The sequence below is a fragment of the Cygnus atratus genome, chromosome 3, assembly GCF_013377495.2.
Source record: "Cygnus atratus isolate AKBS03 ecotype Queensland, Australia chromosome 3, CAtr_DNAZoo_HiC_assembly, whole genome shotgun sequence".
Classification (NCBI taxonomy): Eukaryota; Metazoa; Chordata; class Aves; order Anseriformes; family Anatidae; genus Cygnus; species Cygnus atratus.
The window spans coordinates 110,642,049-110,663,428 of NC_066364.1; the positions used below are offsets into that span (position 1 = coordinate 110,642,049).

The following is a 21,380-nucleotide window of genomic DNA, read 5'->3' on the forward strand; positions in this document are numbered from 1 at the left end:
GTGTACACAGTCTATGTGAAGCCATTGTTATTCTCATTTCTTTTTTGTCCCCATGCCTGGTCCATTTGCCATATACCATCCGGCAAACAGCTGACACATACCGGCTATTATGGACCCGGGCCTAATTGTGAGCAAAGTCTTTAAGCTCTTCCACGTTCGTCTCGCACGAGGAATCCGAGGCCGATATAAACCGTGCCGCTTTCGACCACTGCTCCCATTTTGCGGAGCTGCTGTGCCAGAGGGTTCGGCGATGCTAAAAATATAGCCGGGACCAAGTGCCAGCGACTTGCTCCCCGGCTCTCCCCCCGCAGCCCTCCTCTCCAGGAATGTTTCTGTTTTCTGCGGTAATAAAGCATGGGATTATTTAGATGGCGAATGTATTCCAGTGGATATTATTTTAGCTGAAGAGCCGCGATTCCATTACCTTGAAGGAGGAAATAACTGGGGAGCTGAATTTGCCAGCCCTGTGTGGGTATCGCTGTACCAACGGGGCGCGGCATCCCAACCTCACCTTGTTCCCTTTTCTTCTCACCCTGCAGCCCTCCTGGAACAGAGACCACGATGACACGGCGTCCACGCGCTCCGGGGGAACCCCCGGGCCCTCCAGCGGGGGACACACATCGCACAGCGGGGACAACAGCAGTGAGCAAGGTAGGAAAGGAGCCCTGGTGCTTGCTTAGCTGGAGAGAGGTTACTGGTGCGCCCAGCCAACGGGGACCAGTCCCTCTGTTTCCGATTTTGAAATGTGCTCAGGTACTAGGGGACTCGTGCTGGGAAATGGTCCTTTTTTGACACTTTTTGCCTTTTTTTTTTTTTTTCCATCTTCTCCTAGTAAAAGGATTGGCATCTTTAGGTCTTCGACCCTGCCAGCAGGCACATGTTAGAGCAACATATGTACCAAATTTCCAGGATGCTTAATAAAAATAAGCGATGAGAAGGGTGGTTTTTTTTTTTTCATTAAAGTGGGTTAAGAGATGAAATCTTCAAAAGCAATTATAATTAAGATTGCAGAAATGAATGCTAATATTTCAAAGATGCCATCAAAACTTTGTTGCGTATAAAGAAGAGCTGCTAGCTGGCCCATTTTACAAAATCCTGAGCAGTACTTTTATTTACTTTTTTTACTCAGTTCCAATTTATGTGGATGCAAAAATGTTTTGTTTGAGTGCCAAGCCAAACAGAGTAACCAATGTAGCAGGACGAGTACGAAATGAGTTTGGTGCAACCGAAGTGGGGCGTACTGCAAGTAATCAGCGCTGTCTTAGGAGGTCCGAAGTTTAAAAAGCTTAAGTTCTGTGGTTTTTCTTTTTTTTCTTTTTTTCTGAGAAGCTGTTTAAATGCTTCATACTTTTTCTGAAGAGACCAACTGCAGTGGATTTAGCGTTAATTTAATGCAATTAAAATTTAAAAAGGATCCTTAATCTGAATATAAAAGGGAGTGCTTTATTGAAGTTGACTCTGAACTCAGAATAGGTATATACTTTTAAATTTGGTTTTATGATCATGTTTCGTTCAAGTGCTGTTAGACAACAAAGGAATTGTGTTTCCAAAAAAAGGTTGAGCAGTACTGATTAGCACGGCAAAGGCTGCGTTTAACAAGATTAGTTTTTAAACTAAACCAGTATATTTTAATTTTTTATACGCATGGACGTAACTTACATTGTGAATAACATCTCTTTATAGAATTTTAAGTATTTGAGACACTTTATTGTTTAAAGAAAATTTGCTGACTTCATCGCAAGTATAGCCTAGTAAAAATGGGGCCTGGAATAGTAAACTGTTGCAGAGCTGAGGCAGAAACTGGTAACCTTCTGACCTCTGACTTTTACTGGAAAATGATATGCAACATAAATTCAAGGGGCCTTTTTTCTTTCAAGTATGTATACATATATATTCTAGTGGTGCTGTTCACAATGCTGCAGCTGAAGTGGTGTCAGCATGTTCATTAGAGCCTCTTACTTTCGGGGCGAACTTTAAACCCCCAAGTTTTTTAAGGGTGAAAAAGTTGCTACAAAAACGTGCTTTGAACTAAAAGTTGGTGTTCAGATGGAGTTTTTGCACTGGGACAGGGCTGCTCTTTTTTTCAACGGATGTGCTGTGTTTATGTGTGTACGTGCCTGCACCAAACGGCTGTGGGGAGGCTTTGCAGCATGCTCCCGAACCGCCCGGGCGCTTTGGAAATGGAGCTGCTCAGTTCCTCGTGTACTTTTTAAGATTTTCAGGCTTTGTTTTCTCCTAAATGTGGCGTTTTATTAGTCTGGAGTGCCAGGCGTAGCTGATGCTTTACTATCATCATGGTTTGCTCCTAGCAAGGTGCGTGCTGTGAACTTGGACAGGAAGGGTTTTCGGAAGGGACCGAGGACTTGAGACACTTGTGCCCCATCAGATATCCACGGGAGGGCTGTCAGCAATGCTTTAGCCCCTTCTGAAACTTTAACCCAAATTCTATGGCAGGTTTTATTGAGGCTGGATTTGCTGCTAGGGCTTGGTAAGAGGTATTTCGTGGAGAAGACTCATTGCATTAAAACTTTAGGAAAGAGTAAACAAGGGGGTATTTGCTAGCTAGGGCTCTCTTTTGGAAAGGAGACCCTGTCCAGTGGTGCTCTGTCTCTGGACTTGCCTTCTGGCCACTTGCCACCCATAGGAAATGCCCCTTTTTTTCTTTTTTTTTTTTTTTTTTTTGAGGAATGGAGATGAGGGAAGAGTAGCTGTGTTCTTGCTGAGTCTTACTTTGCATTCAGTTTGCTCTAAGACCTCTGAAAGCTGAGGTTTGGAGGGAATTTCATTTGTTTAAGCACGCCCGTGCCCCCTGTATACACCTTGTTTATAAAAAAGACCGTTTTTAGCTGTGTTGCACAGGGAAGAAGTCAAAAACATAATCCTGAGAGACCAAAAGGGAAAAGAAGAAATGACAGCAGATACCCTGCCCCTCACTAGCCGCATTTTGATTCAAAATGCCGCGATTTGCAGGTTTTTTTTTCAGAGGCTTGGCAACATGGTGTCCGAAAGCACACATTAGCCTCTGCCAGATGCTGGTCTTTGGGGCAGAAAAGCAGCAGGCGCCATGGCACTGGCTGGTGTACAGCAGCTGGGTGACAGTGCCAGGCTGAGGACCCATCTGGCCCCTCCGGGGAGCGCCGGATTTAGCCCAAGGTGCAGTGGCTGCACGCCGCGCATGGTGGGCTGCCCTGGTTTTAGGAGTTTGCAGAAGTTCCTTTTGGTGCCATCGTCCCAGAACACATTTGCTGTCTGTAGAGACACATGAGGTGGGGGTGACTTCGCCTGGGTTTTGGTGGGCTTCACAGATGGTTGTTTAAAACCATTTTTTCCCAGCTGCAAGCAATGGTTGTGGCCATGCTGGGCATCAGAGAAGGGACGCAGCCTTAATCCAGACTGTATTAAAGTCTGTTTTTGGACTTTCTGGAAGGTTTTCTCCTCTACCTGATACATCACTGCTCTTAATCCCCACAGAGTGCATTTTTAACCTCTTGATGGCCACGTACAAAACACATGGAACAACGCAAGCAGGAGAGACTCCCTTCCCTGTGAGCATATTCAAGTCTTTTTTAAAGCGTAAATGCGTTTACTTAGTAGATAGCAACGACTCCCAGCTGCTTCAATCTATTGGATAAATCCATATTTAGCTGCCAGGGAGCCGTTCTGAAGCCTTGTGCCGCTGAACAGCAGGACATGTTATTGCATAGCACGTTGACACAACCTCTTATAAAGGGCCAGTATTGTGTCATTGTGGCAGATAGCTATAGTACAGGAATGCAGAATAATATTATGAAAAAGTTTCTAGAGCTGCTTTCCCATTGCTCTGAGCTTATTGTGAAGGGCCTGCAGAGGTCCGCTTCGAAATGGTGCAAAGAGAACCAAGTTTACCCAGCGGAGAAATAACCTGCAGAATTCTATTAAAAAAAAAAAAAGAAGGCAGCAAGTTCTTAGGTCTAGTCAGTTGATGCAGCACCGGTTTGTTTTATTGCCGATTCTGACTTTTAGAGAGCCCAGTTTGTTGTATTAACAGACCTATTCTGCTTGTTTTTCTAAGAAGTCAGGCCAGAAGGATGCTGAACAAAGCTCTGGTACAGTCACTTCTGATCCAGAGTGGGGCTCTTTAATGTCTGTGTTTAGCTCTCCTACACCACTTAAAAGAGAGACAAAAATCCACCAGTGTCTCCTTTTTGTGCGTATTGTTTCTTTTCCATTTTTTTGTGCGAGCCTCAGCCCCAGCTCAAAACATTTTTTTAACCTCCCCAATCATCGCTGCTCTTTCAAGCCGCGGGTGTAAAGCGGCGATATTTCTTTATCAAAATGTATCAATGGCTGCAATGTTTTTCAGGCCTTTTGTGGGACTTCGGGCAACCTATAGGCAAAAGGCAATCCCGTTTATTATTGCAGGGAATCTCAAGGCAGTTGTTTGGAGCCGGCGAAGGCAGGCGGCAGGGCCGGGCGGCGGGGGAGAGAAGGGCCACATTATGTTCCAGATGACTGAGCAACGATTTATATACCCGCTCGCCTTTTTACATGGGGAAGAAAAGTAATAAGAGCGCCGAAGCAGGCATTTGAAGCGGTCAGATGGCCGATGACTAATGGGATAGGTGGGCAGGAGCCCTCGGATTGGGCGTCTTAATGAGCACATTTCGTACCGCATTCGGGCTGCAGTTCCCCTTCACCTTTGCCCTTTATTGACCGAACCGACACTTCATTTTTCACATACTTCCAATTATGGCTTAGTTTAAGTGTCGCCCTGCCTCCTTTATTTCTTGCCCGCGAACGGCTCGAGAAGGGGCCGAGGCCGCAGAAGATATTTTAATTTGAAAAACTGCCGTAGCGAGCCGGGTTTAGGGTGTAACCTGAAACTGTTGTCACTTCACAGTTTCAGTGACAAAAACAAAAGTTTGAATGTTGCTTGTTTAGCCCTTTCCCCCCCATGTGTTGAGGGCACGTGGTTCAGAGAGGTGGGCTTGGTTTTCACCGGGACAGGTGCTGGTGGCAGGAGTCTGCTCGGGGAGGTAAACCAGGATGAAGAGCTGTGCCCTGCTCCATCGGCGCGGGTGGCTTGAATGACGTGTCCACACCCGCGTGGCTTCTTCTCCAGAGACCTCTTGTAGGGCGATGCCCGGAGATGTGCTCCAGCTGGCTGACGCACTCTCTTGATGGACCGGAGGAAAGCAAAGCATAAAGGTTCTCAAGCCTTAGACCATTGTGCGGCAGCGTTTGTTGTTTTGGTCATATTTAATGCATGACTGCGGGTTGCAGCGTGGCCGGGCTGTGAGGCTCTGCCAGGCGGCTGCAGACGGCGCCGGTGGAGGTGCAGGCAGGTGGCATGGAGGAGTGGACAAATCTCCAGCTCTGCTCCCTGCAGGGCCGCGATGGATGCTTCGCTGCCTGAGATTTGTGCGCTCCCACGTTAGCTTTTGTGTGCAGGATCCTTCCAGCGTGGAAACGCCTGTTTGCTTTTGCAGTGCTTTGGGGGTTTCCGAGCGTGCGGTTTTCCGACCGAACGCAGACTCTGTCGGAAGCAGGCCCAGTAAGTCGTGCTTGCATCAGGTGGGTGGCTTGAAGAACAAAACAGCTGCTGTTAGACCTAACTTCCTGGCGGCGCTGCTGGGTTTTGCAGTGTGCCTTTCGCTACCGGCTTTGTCACACGAAGTTTGCATGAATAATAAGTGGGCACGTCACCTGTGTGCCAGCAGTGCTCGCTTTGCATTTAAATACAGGGGAAAGTATAGGGACAATTATTTACATCCAAACAGAGGTCCCTAAAACACAGAAGTATTTATCTCAAAAAATGTATGAACTATTACCTCCTTTATTATGTAGCCCTCTGGCACAGTAATGGCATGGCATATTTTTACTATAATATGGTAATAAAAGAATATGTAAAAGGCAGACAAAGGTTCTGTCTTTTCACTAAGGTGACCCCTGTTACCAAGTAACTGCTTTACTTATGAGCTTATTAAAAACTCAAAAAAATGAGCTTTTCATACTTCACAGGCATTGATGTGAAAATGAGCTGTCCTGTGAGTAGTTTTCTTGATCATTTTTAGAACAATTGATTAGCCAAAGAGCTGCTGTCATTAGTTGACATTGACTGATAGCAATTTGTCACAAGCTCCGAAGGTCAGCCAGGCAGTGGAAGCTTCGGCTTGTCTTTGATTGACCTTTTCTGATGCCATTATCATGCGATCGGTTAGACTGGATGTGACCCTCGATTGGAAAAGACAGGGCATTAGTCAACAGGGACTGTTCCCGGTATTTTTTCCCGGTGGTGTAGATATTGTGAATCGCGAATTAAGCCTAATAGGCTTGTTTTTAAAAGGAGCAGCAGCAGTATCAGTTTTCTCTCGGAGGCTCTGCCATCCCGTTTGCCTCTACTGCTTTTCCACCAAGTGGGCAGTGCTTGTTTTGCTTTGGATCAGCGTGAGCACCTGTGCCTCTTCATTTGATACAAGATTAAAAAAACAAAACAAAACAAAACAAAAAAACATTTACACGCACGGGCTTGGTAATTTTGAGCAGGGAACTTGAACGATGGGTCTCCGGGTTTGAGGCTGTTTGTGTAGGTGCACATTATTCAGCAGCACCAGCATTAATTATTTTTATCTCCTCGAAATCATGTTTTATTTTTTAACAGTGATTGAGTGGTTGAGGATTATGCTCATAACAACACGATGTCAATTTATCATTCTGCTCTAAAGCCGGAGGGCGTGAAACTGTTTTTTTCTTCCTTCTGTGTTTTTTTTTTTTTTTTTTGGTCTCATCAGCCCGATTCAGCTGCTGAAGTCGGATTTCGGCAGCGTTAAGCCTCTGTGCTGCAGCTAGGTAGGGTTTCACTTCCAGTATGGTGCATGGCAGAGAGTGCTCGCTTCGAAGCGTGTGCTGTGATTTGAGCATCAATCTGTTCCCGGTGCCAGGATTTATTTTAATCGTTCACATTAGCTCTGAACGTCTGTTATTAACAGGCGTTTGCCGTTCAGATTTGGCAAAACTAACTCAAATACTTACCAATATTGTTTGTTTTGCCTAAATGATGGGTAGCACAGTCATAAACGAATTCTTTTCTTTGTAAAAACCTCCCTTCCTCCCATTTGCCTTTCAGGGGAAACGTGAATATCTCCATGTAAGCACCAACTTGTTTTTCAGGTCAGCCCCCAGAGATAATAAGCAGTTCAAAACCAGCACAAATGTTTCAGCACACTTTAAGGTGACTTTCAGCCTTTCCTAAGTGGAAAAGCTTCAGGCCAGGAGGGGAGCAGAGCTGATTGTGGGAGGAGGCAGATCCTCTAGGCTGAAGCTATTGCCTTCCTTGGCAGAGCAAAAGGAGGGAGAAGGACATAGGGAACCCTTTACTTTTAAATTGGCTGTGGAAATACAAATATTCCTCACTTCTCAGCCCATTGGTATTCATATGCTGAAGTCCTTTTTCCTTTTTCTTTTTTTTTGGGGGGGAGCAAGAGACCTAAAATTAGAAATGTCTATCCCATGAAACATCCATGTGGCCATGTGCAAGTCTATGTGTACATAGCCATGTATGTAAGAACATGGTCCTGACCCTCAACCAGACATCCCATCAGCTTGTACAGGCCCCAGAGGTGTTGCTGCATGGCCCAACTGCATTCCAGATGAATTTATTTCTTGAATACACCAAAACTCTGGTGAAGCAGCAGGGAACAGCAGTGGTAAATACCACATGCTAAATCTCATCTTGAGCTGTCCCCTACCATCTTGCTTTCCTTCTTGGATGGGACAGTGGAGAGGATTTTGATTGCAAGTGGTTGCGGAAATAGGTTTTTGGTTCCCAAGATACCCCTTTTTTTTTTTTTAGCAATACTTGAGTCTTGTGTATTGAAGATCAGTTTAATATGATTGGATTTAGAAAATGTGTTGCTTTTATTCTGTTGTGCTTTTTTCTCTACATATCCTGGGTGTGCTCCCTCAGGTTGTGGTGGCTCCTGAAGCCAATGAGCTTCCCATAGGGCCTATATGCTTTCCATCGTTCCCATATGGCCCCCATGCTTTCCATGGGGACTGGTCCAGTCCCCATTGGCCTCTCCAGATTTTGTTGGCATCAGTTGAATCTTTTGCCATCCGATGCTGGCAGAACGTGACTTTCTGGTGTGTGTCATTGACCTCTGTAAATCAGAGGTTAAGAAAGCAAAGTCGTGTTCCCAAGATGGCCTCCACTTTTGAGAAACATTTTATTGCAATGACTCTACACCCATACCCAGGCATTGTTTCTGGATTAGTGATGCAACAGGGTGCGGCCTTTGGCTGCTTTGTGTAAACCATTTTTTTTTACCTTTCACGTGAAATGCTGGGAGGGGGAGAAAATAAGATGACTAAGGTTGGAAGAGTAGTCTTTAAAGTAACGCGTCAAGGATGAAGCCAGAGCTGATCCTGCAATGCAAGAATGAGGGGTGTGTGTTCACCAAAGCTTTCCAGAGCATTAGTGGCTTTAAAAGAAACAAAAAGATAGTTCACCTTTTACATATTGGACAAACTCTATTACTACAGTGCGCTGTGGAGGTCAGCAGGGGTCAAACGGAGATTAGACAAATTCATGGAAAAATAGGTCCTTCTGTAGCTATTAAAAACCACGGCGCAGATGCCAGCGCTGGCTCGGGAAGCTGCCGTGGCACAGTCGGTTCTGTCCAACCCCGCTTTGTGCATAGCTTTTTTACACACCCGTAATTGCTGCCGTGAGAGACCAACACGAGATTGATCTGCTCTGGTTTCTATGTTATTTTTTTTTTTAATTCAATTCGGGAAATAAGATGCCCACTGATTTTATTTATTTATTTATTTACTCGATTTTCGATGAGTCTCACTAATGCCGGTGTGCTTTAGTTGGTAAGAACTAGAAAGTAAGACATAGTTTGTATTTCCTCGCCCTTATTACCCCGGTGGTGGGAATGGTTTGACAATATTCATTCACATTTGACAGGTGATTGCTTTTGTAAATGAATGCACTCAAATCATAATTGTTGCAACAGAATTGTTTGATTACCTGGCAGTAGCCTCTTTCTCTGTGATAGCTTTTGGATCACCTGTTTGCTGAGAGCATTTGACAGTCCTCATGTTTATTACCCAATTGAATGTCAGTAGCAATTGCAGCTAAAGATAAACGAAAATGCAAGTACTTGTTGACCTTGACTTTTTTCCACAAGATATTGGACTTGATGGCTCTATTGCTGTTGAACTGATAAGAGTTATAAACAGTAGTTTAAGGAAAATGTTTTATTCCCAGAGGAAAATACCACATTGCTGTGGGAAATGGCATCTGACTCGCGCTCTTTGCCAAATTTACTTGGTTCACCTTCATTTAGGCTGTGGGAAAATAAAATAAAAATTTCCCCTTTTACGACTTCAATATCTCGGCAAACATGAATTCCTGTGCTCTTTGTAAAGTTTTGTTGGCAGGCTGCTCAAACAGCATAAAACAAGCGCGAGACCTCTCTGAGTTTTATGACGTGCTATAATGAGGATTCTCAATTCTTCCTCATTTTCGGGCTGATTTGATAATTACAGGGAGGGAGCAGAGCTTTCTCCTCCTGTTCCATGGGAAGCTTAATGTGTCTGTAACCGGCACAGGTCAGGAAATGGGTGGCTGCAGGCACGGGGTAGGAGCGGGGTCTCCGCTGGCGGTGTGGGGCTGTGCCGGTGGGAGGGCAGCCTGGGGACTGAAACAAAAGCAGGGGATGGTGATGCTTTTTGGACAGTGTCCCAGGTGTGTCCCCTTGTGATTTTTGGGAGGAGTTGGCCAGCTTGGCGTTGCATGACCCAGCTGTGTTAGTGGGACAGGAGGGATCAGCCTGCTGCCCTGGCACATCTTGCTGCCGTACCCCCCCCTACTCCCTTTATTATTATTTTCTTCTTCATTTCTAATCCTGCTCCAGTGTGAAACCTGAAGGGAAGCCTTCAGTGGGAACAGGAGCAGGCAATAGGCTTTGAGATCTTCCGGGATGAAAGTCATTGTATAAACATAACGCGGAAAGAGCACAAAAGACCATGGAATTACATTGTTTAAAACATAAGTCCTTCTTGTATCAGAAACTGCTCTGATAAACTCCGTACCGTGTTGCAGGAGCTTGTTAAAGCACAGAAATACAGGATTAAGCAGTGCTGTAACAGTTAGCAGAGTCAGAGTAGTAATCTTATTGCATTGTATTTTTTTTTAAGGTAAGATTAAGCCGGCATTACATTATATGTTTGTGGGCGAGGGGACATTCTTTAAGGGATTAATTAACAGGATCAACGCTATAAGATGCTGACATCATTTTTTTCTAAGCACATTGATGCACATGGGCTTTTTTCTTTTTTTTTTTTTTTTTGAATTCATGAATGAGACAGGGTCCTTCCCCAGGTGATCGGGATGGCTCTCGTTTCACCGCAGCACCTGTCACACCACAATTCATCGGGGACCATTTTGCGCTGGCCTGGGGACCCCACAGTCAGTGCCACACAAAATATCAGAGGAGAGACCCCATCTCCCCATGGAGCCTCTGCATCCTGTGTTTGGTGTGATAAGCACAGCCGGCAGGGCTCGGGAGGTGTGCTGGCTGTACCCCATGCTGGGGAGGGACACTGAGAGCCTGTCCAGGTCTGGGATGTGCCACCAAAGCAGCGTCACATCAGGGCGAGCACTGTTTCCCCGCAGCCCTCTGCCATCCTTCAGCACGCTGTGGCTCGGGAGCTTCCTCATCTCCAGGTGGTAGCTCGTGTTTAGTAGCCACGGATGAGATATGCGTGTGTTTATTTTCTTCCTCATGTGTCTGTGAGCGGTGAAAACCTCACGTGGAGGTTGCAGGCAGTTTTTTGTGGTTGCTTTTCGCAGAAGCGTAACGTGGAGGTGTTGGAAAGAAGAAGAAATAGCCATATAAGCAATTAAAAATGTAGCAGGGGCAGCCTTTTCATCTACTCCTTAGTCCTTTGTTTTTCTGTGGCTGATACAGTGCCACAGGAGAGAAATGGCTCTTGTAGCCCTGAATGTGTATGGTCTCAGGGCTGTAATTCTTTGTTGCAGAATGGCAGGAGAAGATCTACTAGGAGGTACCGGTTATGTCCTCGAGAAGAAGCTGGAGGTGGTGGACACAGCCTAGCTGATCCTTAAATCTTCCCTCAGCTCTGCAAATAGCAATAAGTGTCACATGGATGCATGCTAAAAATATTCTGGAGTCTGTAGTGTCCCAGTGGAGTTCAGAAGAAGGTATGACTTCTCTGCCTCGTCAGCAGGTGAAGGTCATGGAAGCAAGGCCGGTAGGGTGGAGAGCCTTCCCTTGCTCCCATCGCCTTGCCAGGAGGAGCTGCTCCCTGCCCAGCACAGTGCTGAAGGAGAAACCAAAAAGTAGGGGATGAGGTGGGAGCAAATTGCAAGCAGTGGAAAAGAGGCATCAAACTGTGCTCGAAACATGATGTTCATGCCATACTCCTCCTCCCATTAGCAAAGCATCTCTTAATTCTCTCTCATGCTCCCTAGTTGTAGCAGTGAGGATGCCCTAGGAGAGGTGCAGGATTCTGCCCATTTTCCTTTTTTCTGTATTTGCCTGGCATAACCCATGCAAATTCTGTGTGAGACCAGCTGTGTAAAAGCAAGAATCATAATAATGTAATTTCAGTGTAACTATCAGACAGAATTGGTCCCGTGTTGTGTTTTTGTAAGAGGCTGTAGGTAAAGTAGGGGGTTCTCTTGTCAGCTGGTAAGCAGGCTGAGCCACAGAATCCTTGAATGTCAGCGTATAAATATTTATAGTTCGTGTGTGTTTGTTCATACACATGCTTGCGTGTGACTTCCTCCCACTATTAGACATTTTTTTTCTGTGAACCTGGCAAGAAAGGTGGTAAAATAACCTCCCTGGTGAAGTGCAGTGGCTTTTTCAGGACCTTCCTTATTTCCTTTTGAAAGAGCATCGTGCTAAGTTTCTTGGCATTACAGTTACAAAATACAAGTTAGGGAATGGTGCTAACATTAGTGTCTCGCCACAGATTTAATCCATCAAAAGAAACCCTGAGGTGGCCATAGTTTACCAGGTTGAACAGCAGACTGGAGAGCGCAGAGAGCTCATTCCAGTGCAGTGTAGCCGCATCGTCAGGAAATGTAAAGTTGGTGACTTGGTTTAATTTAATCCCAATAAAGTAAACAGCTAACAATCTGCAGGAATGCTGTCTGTAGCAGGAAGAGCGTGTTATTCATAACACGGGTGTACCAGCACTTCAGCAAGATTAATTATATCCTATAACCGAAAAACACAGAATGCACAAATATGCAGTTTTGCAGCACAGCTTTTCCATATATAAAGTTTTAATATAAATTAGAATCACCTTGTACAAATGAATTGAAATTCCATATGTTGTTAATGCATTAATTTTATTTACTGTTGCAGCTGGCGTAGGTGAAACGACAGCGTTAAACTTAAAAGTGCCTCTCAAGTTGATAAATGCAAACTTGCTATTGCCCATATTAATACTCAATTAAAATTAATAATCAATTTGCTTGAATACTGGAGGTTAGCCAGGGATGAGGCTGAACGTGTATTAGGTATATCATCCTGGTCTGAATACATCATATAGTGTTGCAAAAGCATTGTGCTAATTTTAGCCTCCAAAGAGGATGAAGATAAACTGCCTGCTGCTAGTTTGCCATATGCCATCTTGGTGATAATATTCAAGTACAAAATATTCTGTGGAGAGCCTTATTGTTTCAGTAAAAGAAAACTGGAAAAGAGTTAAGCAAATTTCTGCTTCGTAAACGTATACAAAATAATGAAATAAAACAAATCTCAGATGCTCCTAGATGAGATCTGTGAAATTTGTTTTGGTTTTATTGGCTTTCATGGGAGTCAACAATTTGTTTTAGTATATATTTGATCCAATTGTATCCATTTCTCGCATGTAAATCTTAAAATCAATCTAAATAAAAATTGATCTCCATTCTGGTAGGCAAAAATATAGTCCAAGTCGCTCCTAACTAGTTAAAAGGCTCCCATCCTTCAAGTTTAGTGCAGGAATAAAGTCTCTGCCGAGCTGATCTTGTAGGAGACTCTCCTTCTTCGCCTTCGCTTGGTTGAAAATGCCAGCCCCCTCCCAGTCCCCATACTGGGAGGATTCGGCTGCCCCAGCCCCACCGAGCAGTGTTGGCCCTCGCCGGCTGCGGGGCCGGCAGGCACGCGGGGCGGGTGCGCCCCGGCCCCCCGGGTTTCGGGGGATTTTAGGGCTGGGGGGAAGCTTTGCATTAGCAAGTGGTGAAAAGGTTGACCCGAGGCTGACCCGGGTGAAAGAAACCCCCCGCCGAAGAGTCCCGTTTTGACATGGATACCTGTGGGGTGCGGGGAGGAGATAAAGCGAGGGGAGGCAGATAACGTAATCCCATTGACCTGGGAACTTTTCAGATATTACAAGCGAGCGAATGGCAGGAATAATAAAAGAGCGGCAATATTTGCCTGCCCCCCGTATCTGTGTAATGTCATTTCCAAAGGGCTGTAGTAGATAATAGCAAATGTGCTTTCAAGTATCAGATCAATCTCTTGAAGTGATGGGGAAGGCTTGATGCTCGGATCTGGCTGGTGCACATGCTTGAGAGTGTAATACAATCCTCATTGCAGCAGAGAGAATTGTATAAATGGACAAAGATCCGCTGATTATATCTTTTGCTAAAGTGTTAAGTAAAAGATCTGGCTATAAGAGATGGAGGGTCGACTATTGTCTGGTCTTCCGACTTGTTTTTATAGGGGTTTTCACAGGAACAAATACAATTACCAAAATAAAAGCAGGCGCTGGGGCTGCTCCATATCATGGTAGGACACATGCTCTTGAGTCAGTGTGGGCAGGAAGCTTGTCAGGTCTGTCCCCTACCATTTCCATTGCATCTTTATCTCCCCAGTTCATTGTTTGCCACTGAGTGCTTGAAATTCCAGTTTCCAAGTAAAAGCTTCCTGTTTCTTGCACTTAAATTTAGCTTGGTAAAACATAAATTCAGCTATCTATCAAGGAGGGTTCTTTTTTCTTTCTTTCTTCTTTTTCTATTTTTTTCTTAATGAATAAGGCAAAACAGAAAGAAGAAATTAATTTGGATTTGATGATAAAGGGTAGAATTTTGCATCGTCCCAGATTCCCAGTGGCAGGAAGCATGAGGTTGTATCCTCATGATAAGGTAATGGATGGGAGCTAAATTCAGCCTTTCTATCCCGAGTAATTTTAGAAGGGGCCCTGTAATCCAGACCTTGTTTAAAAACAGAGATGGGCACATTCAGCCCTCATTATCCATCATTTCCTTGAGAGCCTCGCTGCTTGCAAGTTTTTACTGTTCTGCGCAGTACTCAAAGCTAATAGTGCACATACTCCTTTAGTCATCTCAATCCCAAATTTCCCTCTGGAGAGTTTCTGTTTCTCTCCATTGACTGTGGAGGCACTCTGGGAGGACTAATCGCTGCAGTCAGATGCTTAACTTCACTGCCTGACTTAAATGCCTCAAGTAAGGAGGAATGAATACGTGCTAAAACTTCATCTTTCTTTAGGAAGGAAATTTTCGCTCTGTATGGAGAAGCAGGATAAAGTGTTTTGTGCTGCTGAAGAGCAGGGGATGGGTTTGGGCGTTGCGTTTGTATGTGAGACTGTGTCCTCTGCAGCTCCTCAGCACTCCAGCATGGGTATCTCATGAAACTCATTGTCCTTGCTGACCTGTATTGGTAAAATGAGGTATGCAAAAATCCAGACATGCATGGAAAAAATATAAATATAAATATATATATATATATTTAATATTACTCCTGGGGAAGCTGTGTTTGTATTGCCATGCCTACCTCTCAGGAGGCCAGGTTTCATGCTTTCTCTACCATCAGGAGGTGGCTCGCTTCGTAAATGCGTGTGGTTTTTGGTGGGAGGTTTTTGCATGACTCTAGGAGCTGGGGACTTAAATGTAAAACCCAGTCGATGGGCTCCTGCAACTCGCTAGCAATGGTTCGCTCAACTTGTAGCTGAACAGCACCAAGGTCTTTCATGAGATAAAAGGCTCCGGGAGCGAAGACTTGAAACGAAATCTGTTGCCGAGTTCATTTGGTAGGAATGGCCATATTCAAACAACTGGGGACTTGGCTTTGTTGTGCTGGTCGGGCGCGGGGCCCTTTGTCTGCCTGGCGCTGCAGCTGTTGGGACTTCTCTCCACGTCCCTTCCCTGGCTGCTTTTAAATGTAAAACCGTAGTTAAACCTATTTCCACTCCAAACTAACAAGATTCACATTCGATCCATTTAAGCGCACTAATATGCATTCAAAAAGGCTCATTTGTCCATTTTCCTTTGTAGTCATATCTGTAGCAACCCTCGCTAGCAGATGAGGTGTTGTTTTTGTGTGTGTGTGTCGTTGCTGTTTGATAATTTTTATGCAGAACGGTGAACTCTGATTTTTGTATCGAAGATGAGCAAGTTCCCTTTGGAGTCTGTCCCCAAAAAATACCTCCAGATTGTGAGTGGTGCCCCCAGAAACGTGAAATTCAGGGCTTCACGTCCTTGCGAAGCTGCACTGCGAAGGCTGGAGCTGGAGCTGGGCTTGGAGCACCGGAGGCTCGCAGGCATAGAGGGAGGGCAGGTTGCTGGCAGCAGCCGCGCGGGCTTTCAGTCAGCACCTTGTCAGTGGCTCTTATCTGGGATCTTGAGGGATGGCTCTCGAGGGAAAGCTCCGGGGATGGAGCTGAGTGAGGTGCTTCCAGGGATGTCCCAGGGGGGCTTCCTTGTGAGCTGTTCTGCTTGCCGTCCACGAGCCGTAACCTGCCCGGAGCCCTGCGGGGCCTCGGAAAGTTGGGCTTGCCAGCATGTTTGTTGGCTGCTCTGAGCCTTCAATCTCCTTATCTGCAACTCGGCTCCCTGTCTGTGCCGGGGGGGGGGGGGGGGGGGGGCATAGAAACTTGTGTTGTCTTTGAACAAACAGAGACAGCACCCGCTGGCCTGAACCTTGCATGCTCATGTGCAACCTCAGGCTTGCAGAAAGCCTTTGGGGTTGGTGAAGGGGCGAGCACGAAGGAGAGCCTTCACGTGGTGATGCAGGCAAGACCCTCCCCAGGTCTATTTTCTCTTGTTCGGGTCACTGCATAGACCGTTTCCATTGTAAATACGGATGTTGTGTCAAAATCTTTGCCATACAAGTTGTTAAATAACACATAAGTAAGAATGCTTTTTAGCTGAGCTTTGAATTTCAGCCTGTGGTTACAGATGAAAATCTCCGTCTTCCCTTCTCATTTGCCTAAACCGCAAATTGCAGGTGAAGCTGGTCAGGCAGCTAAAACAAATTACAAAACTCGAAGTTGCTTTGCATAGAAAATGGCAGTGTGATTAGCAATGGTTCAGAGGCTGGCATTGTTGGTGCCTGTTCAGATAATTGGCAGATATTTGTGAAAGCATTTTCCTGTCTCAAGAGAATCGCCAGTTTTGGCATCAGTAACTATTGCTCTAGCGTTGCAATGAAAAAGAGTGCGAGTGTGTGGCTGGGGACTTCCTTTTGTGCCCGAAAAGGCTTAGTGACCTAGTCTGGAGACTGAGGTGCCTGCCTTCAGGTTGTAAGTGGTCGGCCATATGGCAAAAGTTGGGTATGGTTGAGGCAAGGGGTTCACAAACGAGTGGAAAATTGCATTTCCATTCTGCTCAACATGCGATGAGTTTGTTAGAAGAGACTCTTGTTCTAGTGACAGTCCAAGCTGGAAATAGTATTTACTAGGATTTATTTGACTGTCACTGGGTTTGAATACCAGTTTGCAAGTATTTTCTTTCCCTTTTAGCCACGTCTGAGTGCGTGTGTACCTATATTACAAAACCATCCTGGTCTTCATCAACACAGACCCCTGAAGTTTTGCCTGCCTCTATCAAGATGCAGTGTGAAAGGACTGCTCTGATTCGTGTTTTTCAGGGATATTATTCAGACCTCAGAACTGATACTTCCTTAGCCAGTGCTAGAAAGCCCTGTCTGTGGTTTCAGTCCACTTTTCTTTAGCAATTAAGAATCAGGTGGCATTAGAGTAACAACTGGTTTTAATAGCCACTTTAGCCACCTCCGTGGTGGGGAGGAAGTGTGCAGGGCTTCTGTAGAGCCTGGGAGCTCTGCGGCATGACCTCAAGTGACCAGACACACAAACCAGTGAGACTCTTGGATGGAAAGGTCTGCATCATCCAAACTGCGCTGACTCCCGTCCAAGAACACGGTGTTTACCTGTTCCTTCCAAATTGGTTCATTTTCTGCAAGCCCGAGATGTGATTTTTCTGCTTATCTCTGTGCGACCTCAGTGGTTTTAGTGCAGCTGCTCTAAAGGCGTAGCTGTAAGGTGAGGACTGGGGGTTTTGTTTCAGTGACTGAAGCTGAACATTCCCACTATTGATCTGTATTTTCCCCTTCAGTATGTCTGAGGATATTTGTGTATTAATCCACAAATATGCAAGCTGACCACTCCAATCAAAAGCAATAAACCTTACCAGTTAACTCCAAAGTGCATCATGTTGAAGGCAAAGTCTGAAAATGGACTGCCATGAGCATGAAGCAGCCAAGCTTCTGTCTGGCCTCCAAGATGTGTACCCAGACCTTGATTAAGGGTGGGGTTTTCCCTATCCTAATAAATAGATTTTGTCTGGGGAGGTGAGAGGTAGAAAGAGAGATCATATTTGTCCAGTGCTAAATAAAAGGCTATTTATGCCTAATACATTGGCAGAATTATTCCAGAGCAATTCATCCATGAGAAAATGTGATCCTTGTGCCAGTGCCAAGGTCAGTGAGACCTATGGTGATCTGCAGAATACGGGCAGGTCATCCAAGTTAAATCTGCCTAGGGGCTGACTTAGCTCACACACCACATTTTTTCCAAGATTTATAAAAGCAAACATATTCTATAGATGAAGGCATGGCTGAGGGCGTGGTGAACGCTCTCCTTTGAGCCAAGGCCTCCTGTTTTTCCTTTCTCCTTTCCAGGTTGCTCCTTCCATTTCCTTTGCATTCTTCTCTCTTCCCAGCACTTACAGGATGCTTAGAAAAGTCGGTCTTTCCCTTCATGCAGTGCCTGTAAAACCCTTCTAGCTCATACTGCATGCCCAGGAAGGACACCAGGAAGCTTCTGGTGTTTGAAGAGGAGCAGCATGTGCGTGGTGTGTCCTCACACAGAATTTATTGGTTGAGAAGCAGGTCTTTGGGTGGTGGGGAGTAGGACTGTTCTTCCTTCTGGTCTGTACCTGCCTACAGGAGGCGGACACCTATGTTTTTTAGCCTCCCAAAAGCTGACATTTTCTTTAGCTTCCCTGGTTACTCATTTATGTCATATAAAGTACATCATGTAGCTAAAAGCATAGAATATATTTCTTACTACGTTTGTCTGCTACCCCTTCTGTTACTATTGTAGATAACAGCAAACCATGTGAATTCAAAATGAAATTTTTTTGGCCTGTCTTTTGAGGGTTGCTTGAGCTCTGTTCTGTTTGTTTTAAGACAGTTGATGGCTTTCTTCTAAGTTGTGTCTTTTCTTTGACCTTTGTGTGAGGTTTTGGTTGAGTTCTGACTGAGAAGGAATGGAGCCAAAGAGAGATTAACTGGAAATGACCGAGTTTCCTCCCTCCCATCCTTCATCCCTCTCACAGTGGGTTCCTATCTTTGATGCCATTAGATGTAGTGACATAAACAGTACTCAAATTCTGGGGCACACCAGAAGTTTTACCCTTTCTTCCCATCAGTTTGCCTATTCTAGGTAGAGCCAGGTAGCTAATGTCTAGGAATATGTAGTGATGGAAGACGAAAGAGGTAAAAATAAGGCACGTGTGTACCTGTAGGTCATACTGAAGTGAAGTTTTTGTGTGTCCAGCATTGATCTGACTTTGTTTTCCTGTTTACTGCATGTTTTGGACCCTCTGAGATGTTTGCTTCCAGATGATTTGCACTTTTGTTTGTTTGTTGTAATTTGAAAACAAACAAACAAACAAAATTATATTTGCTCTGGAAGGCATAGCAGAACACCAGAAGCTGTGATTGATAGAAAAATCACAGGAAACCAAATACATAGCAGTGACATGGATCTGTTCAGCTGGAGCCCAAGGGGACATGCTAACTAAGTAGGACTGAAGTGTCTGATGAAGCTGCTGGTGCCGCATGCTCCTGGGTCAGAACGTGAAAGTTGTTCAGCCTTGGTGCTGAGTTGGTCAAGACCACATCCCTGTTAATGCTGTTTGTCCAAAGGGTCCCTCCAAGCCCTCTTGAGTGTTCAGGCTCTGCTGCCTGGGCTGGGTTTGTGCCATCCATCTGGATGCACTGAGGCTGTATCCCAGGCTGACCCTTGGTGCGTCCTCACCTCCCTGCACCCAAGGAATGTTAATGGAGGTGATAAAGTAGATTCCAAATTTTAGGGAGACTGTGTTGGTAATTGCTTGATCCCTCCCAAGTGTGCAGAGCAAGGGAAATCTGGGCAGTTGAGCAGAACAAGCAGCCGTCTTCTCTAGCAACCACTGTTGAAGACAACAACTTCAGGGCTGGCGCTGCAGCCCTAAAGCCCGACTCCAGGTTTGTTTTTCCCATTGTAGCCTTTTTTAAGCACTACCTCATCAGAGTAGCTTTGCCTTTTGTGTTGGAGAGGGACATTCAAGTGGAAGAAAATTTGGTGTGAGCTTTGCCTCTGTCAAATCTACTTATCTTCTTTTGGCTTCTGCACCTCCTTCCCGAGAAGCAGCTTTCCGCTATTGTCACCAGCCCTCCAGAGCGACCAGCTTTTGCTGGAAGAACAAGAGAGTGGATTTAGGGCACTGTCAGCAAGGAGCAGTGGGGACAGCCTAAGAAAAACACTGCTAATTCTGTCTACACTCTTTCCTTAAACGGTCTGACAGGGGGCTGCTTATTTTGTAAGGTATTTTCCTGAGCTCGTTTCACGTGTGCTAGCAAAAGGCTTTGTCTTTGGAGGGTGAAGCAGGCTTCTTTTGAGCATCCCAGACACTGCTGGCACAGGGTGAGGGGAGGAAACTCACAGTGAGTCCAAAAGCCGTCCATTTGGTCATGATCACAACTCTTTCCTGCATTTGCTCAGAGAAGAGGAGGGTGAGTATTTTGGGTCCAGCTCCTGCCATGTTCATACAGAGCTCAGGTACTGGAAGATTCCTGTGTCCTTGTTGTCCTGCCTCCCTCTGCCCAGTAGTTTCGGCCACCACACGGGTATCTGACTTCTACCCAACCTCACAGTCACTTTGTGGAAGTAGTTCTTCTAGGTGGATGTGGCAGCCCCCTTCTCTGCCTCCTTTTCGATGGCTGTGAGATATGGGGATCTGCAGTGGGAACCAGCAGTCTGGCTCACAAGGGATTTTGGATTAACCCTCCATAACAATTCAAAACTTGTCTCCCTCTTGTTTTAGCTATAAAGAAGTAATTTCTGGATTAAGTTTAAAGCCAGGTGTCTTTTCACTAATTATCCTATCAAGACATTTCAGTGGCTGGAGTTTGAGTAAGGGGCTGTTGCAAATGGACCTTTATAAGATTTTGTAAGATGATGGATGTTTTTTGGAGGCATTAGCAATGGTGGCGGAGATGTTGTTGCTGTCAAAAGGCAAAAGGTAGATTGTGGGGGGTCACTTTTTTTCTCATTCCTCTTATTTCTGTCTTTGATAGCTGCAGAGTGACTGCTATGTGTAGGGAAATGGAGCACATGGCGCTGCCATGGCATGCAAAGGGGAGTTTAATGTCAATTTTCTTTGAATCATGCCTTGCTCTTTGTTGGCAGATGCTCCTGATTGAGGGGAAGAAGATTTTTTGTTTGTTTGTTTTTACTATTATTTTAAAGTATGAGTGATGGAAGTAGAAGAAAATGCACTGCATATAAGCAAGAACTTTTTCACTTGAAACAAAACACATGGGAACTTCCCACTGGAAATGTTTTGCGTGGACTCGATAGGTCGGGAATCTTGAGCTGCCCACCCCGCATCTAGACTAAATTTCTCCTATTCGTTATGGTTATATGACCCCTGTGACATATGGGATCCAGTCCTACAAAAGAGGATTTGGGGCAAACAGCATCTGAGCTACAGTTCCTGCAGGGCACACTGCAGCTTGGGCCAGCATCGGTTTGTCTGGAATTGGCCCAAAAGAAAATGCTTTAGACTGGCTCAACAAACCCAAGCGTTTTGGTTTGTGTCAGCCAACAATGAAATGTTTTCTTTTGACTTTTTTAATTTTTTTTTTCTCAATAGAAAAATCTGATTTTGAATGGTTTGGGCAGTGTCAAGGTTTTGGCACATATTTCCTGTTGTAAAACATGAAATCTACAGCATCGCCTCTTCTGGAGGAGGCATGCTGGCAGGGCCCGGGGCAATTTAGCTCTGTTTAGGGAAGGAAGCCTATTTAAATGCTCCACTGTAATAAACTGTTTCCACAGATAATGTG

At 45.2% G+C, this 21,380-nt stretch overlaps 1 protein-coding gene across 6 annotated transcripts in view; it reads left to right on the forward strand.

The window, feature by feature from the left end:
- The window catches only part of MEIS1 (Meis homeobox 1), a 163,770-nt gene that overhangs the window by 83,734 nt on the left and 58,656 nt on the right, over nt 1-21,380 (forward strand). For all 6 annotated transcript variants that reach the window (XM_050709420.1, XM_035553012.2, XM_035553011.2 and 3 more), the window contains exon 7: nt 540-651. In XM_050709420.1, the coding sequence (XP_050565377.1) occupies nt 540-651 (112 nt within the window). The remainder of the gene's footprint in view (nt 1-539; nt 652-21,380) is intronic.